At 56.9% G+C, this 4647-nt stretch overlaps 1 protein-coding gene across 1 annotated transcript; it reads right to left on the bottom strand.

The window, feature by feature from the left end:
• Nucleotides 1-4180: 4180 nt before the first annotated feature.
• On the bottom strand, nt 4181-4396 carry IUM83_18013 (uncharacterized protein; the record flags this gene model as incomplete). The annotated part of the gene is made up of 1 exon (XM_067942986.1): nt 4181-4396. The coding sequence occupies one exon, from the start codon at nt 4394-4396 to the stop codon at nt 4181-4183; it is 216 nt and encodes a 71-aa protein (XP_067780774.1).
• Nucleotides 4397-4647: the final 251 nt, after the last annotated feature.

Consider the following 4647-nt stretch of genomic DNA (forward strand, 5'->3'; position numbering starts at 1 on the left):
GTCACCGCCCCAGTCTGCCCAGCAGACTGCTCTTGTTGCGTCTCGGTCCGGACCGAGACTTGCGCAGCGTTTTCCGCTTGCGCCGTTTTCTTGTTGTGCGGAGCCCGGCTCCGCACAGTTGTTCTTCTGGTTCAGGCCCGGCCGTGGACAGTTGTTCGCCGGCGGACCCTTTCCGCGGGCGCGCGGTATCAAGCCCGGCTTGACCGCATTTTCCTTCGCGCAGCCCGGCTGCACGGTAATGAGTTCCTTGGTTGGCAGACCCTGTCTGCGGGCGCACGATATCAAGCCCGGCTTGATCGCATGGCGCTTCGTCGTGCAGCCCGGCTGCACGACAGCTTGCAAATTGCGTCAGTGCGGTACGTTTGCAACCGTCCGCACTGTTTGCAGCGTCAACTCCCGGAGTTGACACGCCTTCGCCACCTCGACGCCATTCATTGGCGGAGCCGACGCGTCGTCGTCGACCTGACCGCTTCGGGTCAGGGACTGTCCCTTACACGCTTGAACGTGGGTGTTGGTTCCCGGAAACAACACATCTTTTTCTTCCGACGTCGGCAGCATTGCCGACGTGGGTCTCGCTTGTGTGCGCCCTCGCGCACCTCTTGGGCACTCCGGGACAGCAGTATTAAGCGCTGTCTCGACTGGTGAGCCGCGGTAACAGGGCCATCGCTCTCTGTTCCGCTGTCGCGTCCGAAGCGCACGAGCGTGCGCTTCTTCCAGTCTATCACCGGATCATGCCGTGCAAGCCACGGCATGCCCATTACCACGTCGAACTTATCGTCCAGGTCCAGGACGATAAAGCGTTCGACAAACACTCGTTGTTTGTACGAGAAGCGCACGTTCACGACGCGCTTCTCGGTCTTCACGATGGCACCTGTTGCCAGTCGTACCTCCAGAAGACTTCGAGGTACATTTACCTCCTCGAAGTCAAGTCTCGACAGGCTTCGTAGCCGAACAAAGTTGTTCGACGCGCCTGAATCTACCAAAGCTCGAAGAGAGTCACTCGCTCTCTTCGAGTAAATCTTCAAGATGACTAGGTTTGGCCTGTCATCTTGTTTCTTGCAGTGAGAGCTGGTCTCACTGGGGGCTGCAGTCCTCAGTGTCGCGTGCCCGATGTCGGCACGCGCGACTGCATTACCAGTAGGGCGCCCCGCGCCTACTGGATGTTCGCGTTTTTTGTTGGTCCGCGGCGATGCCTAGCATCGCCACGACGGCCACCTCCAGGGGGCATGGGAGCTGTGCACTCCCGTACAAAGTGACCGATCCTTCCGCAACGGGAGCATCGCACGTTACCTCCCTGCTGCTGGTAACCAGCAGTTGTTGCGTTCGAGAGGTCCATTGGCTCCGGACCTCCCGTCCTCGCTACCGGGCGTGGTTGCGACCTCGGCACGTTCACATGGAGTTTAGCCTGCCGCAGGCTAAACTCTTCTTGCATGGCAAGAGTAATCACAGCTTCGAGAGTACTCGGGTACTCTCGGAAGAGATAGGTCTTCACAGGCCCATCTCTAAGCCCCTTCATGAACGTGACGACCTTGGTCGCCTCGTCAATCGGGTTAGTCACGATATTTGATACCAAATATCGTGCGCGCTGCGCGTAAGCATGGACGTCATGCTTACCCTGCTGAAGGTCGAGGAATTCCGCCCTCGACCGGAACTCGTTTTGCGGGGGCTCAAACGCTTGTTTGAGCTCCTCTTTGAACACTTCGTACGTGCTGAAGCACGTAGGATTGGAGAGTCGGCGTCCATACGCCCAACTCCTTGCGCGTCCGCCAAGGCAGGACATGGCGAACGCGACCTTCGACAGCGGGTCGACGATGCGTCGAGCCGCTATGGCTGTGTCGAGTTCGACAAGCCATCGGAGGAGAGGCTCGCCCTCTCTTCCCACGTAATTGCTTACGCTCAACTTTAATGGTTGAGCACGCGGTGTCGTCCCTGACGGCGCCGTCACTGAGGAAGCAGCGTCACGCTGCTCCTTCATGATGAACCCCAGAGCAACACCATGTTGCTCCGTCGGCGATAGCGTACGCAGCATTGTAGCTATCGCCGCTTCTCCAATGACTGTTGACAGTCGTTGGAGGGCTTCCCACTCTGGGTCAGACAGGTGGGGGCAGTCAGCGCGTGCAACATGCGTTGCAGGCGTGTTGGAGCTCTCCATGGGCACCTCCGTGCTCATGGGGTTCTCGGCTCCGCGTTCGTACACCGCGTACGAACGTCAAGCAGTCGGTCGCTGGACGGACTACAAAGTGCTACCAGGTGTAGTGGGTCTAACTTGACTCACTACTTTAGCTTACACGTTGCGCAACGTGTAGGAGGAAGCGTAAGTACTTAGTAATTACTTAGGTTAATTATATTTGAATACACAAATATAAGTTAACTTAGACAAGACTCCAAGTAGCTAGTTTAAGGTAAAATGAGAACTGTAATGCTTGTAAATTGATCTTCCTCTAAAATCTGCTAAAAACTGTTTATCATCTATGAAAGGGTTGACAGCGGCTGGCTGTCAGAGCCCCGCTAATATGCATGACTCTGATTGGTAGAAAGATGCTGCTTTCTACCAATAGGATCTTTGGGTATGTGTGGACCACTCATTGTGGTGGTCCACTTCAATGTATCCTTGGTGTGTCTTACACCAATGTGAGGAAGTATCCAAAACTTTTAACAGATAACCTATCTGTTCAATTCACAAGTGGCTTGCAGCCACTTGTGCGTGTAACCCCGTTACAGCAGGGCACCAGACGGCCACTGACCTCACGTTTGTGAGCACCACGCGCACGGCTGTGCCATTCTGGTTGACGATCACACTGGAGACCCAGTTTCGTGTGCGCCGCACCACAAGTCATGCGTCGAGTCGTCCGGTTGCTGCTTACGCAACTTGAACTCTGCGGGGAGCCTACTCGGCAAGCTCATAGGCTCCGCAGGCCCGTCTGTGATGTACAGGCTGTCCCGCGGCATTTCCGTGGCATTCTTCGACCACAGCAACGGAACAGTCACCTCGTCGGGCAGTTTGGCCGTCGAGTTAAACAAGTCGAGTCAGATCCCCGCGGGGATCATGAAGTCGGTCCCCAGGATCAGGTCGACTCCTGCATGATGGTTCATAACCCACACATCGAACTCGTAGGCCACTTCCCAGCCGAGTGTCATCTTCACAGTCGCCTTGGTCTGAGTCGGGACCTTGTATTCCCCAATGCCTTGTACATCGATCTGCATATCTTGGTTCACGACTCGCTGCTTCAGCCGCAGCTTCCGGGCGAATACTTCTGTTGTGACCGTCACATTTGCCCCCGTGTCCAGTAGGATCTTCGTTCGCTGGGCGTTCACCGCTCCCATCACGAGCGCTCTCATTCGAACTCGGCGGTCGAACTTCTGGGACGACCACCACCCCAATCTTTCTCCAGGGAGCAACTTCATAACCTTCGTGGTCGTCACCGACCCTCTCATCCGCCGAGTCACCACTGCACTATTCACTATCGCTCGACGTTCTTCATCCGATCCGTCGAGCTCACTGCCATCACCGTCGTTGTCACTTGCACCGTCACCGTCCTCACTCAGTTCCTCGGGCCATTTTGCTTCGCCAACGAAGGCAAACACGAAGTTCGCTTCTACTGCCAACTCAGCTGACTGTGGCAGCCCGGTGGTGTCCAACCCAGTCAGTGTTGGCGGGCCGCCGAGTTTAAATCACTCGGCGTATAGAGGTCCTGTAGATCATCGGGCACCTTGGACTTGTCGACATTTGCTTTGACAAATGAGGCCAGCTTCTCGTAGCGTTGGAACAGTTCGCATTGCCGTGTATCATGGACGTGCTTGCAGAACTTGCATCGCCAACGGCAGAAGTGGACGGAGTGGTTGGCTCCACCACAGGCGGCACAAGGGCCGTACGGTGGGCGCTCACGGGAGTCACGACGCCCATCATAGTCTCGGCGCTCGGCGGGCCGCCCAGTTCGCTCAGTTGCCCCGGGCGGAACCCGGCGAACATCACCACTCGGTGTCTTCGCCGAGTAGTTGCGATCACCAGACCAACGACCGCGATCGCTCACGTTCCCAGCATCTAGGTAGTCTTCTTTCGAGTCGTCCGCCGAGTCCGAGTAGCTATCATAGCTGTCTTCGCTGCGGTCGCTCTCGGAATCGTACCGAGCCATGCGTCGCCGGCCCGCCACCTCGTACGGATCATCCTCCAGCACTGCTGCTACTGCAAGTCGGCGGTCCCGGCCCTCATCTCGGCGCTGTCGCCGGTCGTCTCGGCAATAATCTCGCCGATCATCTCGGCGATCTCCGCGTCGGTCATCTCGGCGATTTCCGTGTCGGTCATATCGGCGATCTCCTTGTCGGTCATCTCGACGTTCGTCACGCCGGTCGTCTCGGCGGAGGTCACTCCGCCGAGTCGACTCAGACCGCTTCCCATCTTGACTGTATGCCCCCACGAGCCGGTCCCGCTGCTTCTTCCGCTTTTCCCCCAGGATCTTCTGGTTGATAATCTTCTCAACTTTCTTGATGTCGTCGAGTTGCTGCGGATAGAGCAGGTCCATGATGTCGTCGTCTCCACAATTCAGCAAGAAGTGCTCGACGTGATCAGCGGCGTCAGGTCGTTTAGACTCATACTGGATCTTGGCCGACTTCGCGTATCCGTTCAAGCGCATCAGGAAGTCGCACACA

Source organism: Phytophthora cinnamomi (genome assembly GCF_018691715.1).
Source record: "Phytophthora cinnamomi strain GKB4 chromosome Unknown Contig125, whole genome shotgun sequence".
In the NCBI taxonomy this organism is placed as follows: domain Eukaryota; phylum Oomycota; class Peronosporomycetes; order Peronosporales; family Peronosporaceae; genus Phytophthora; species Phytophthora cinnamomi.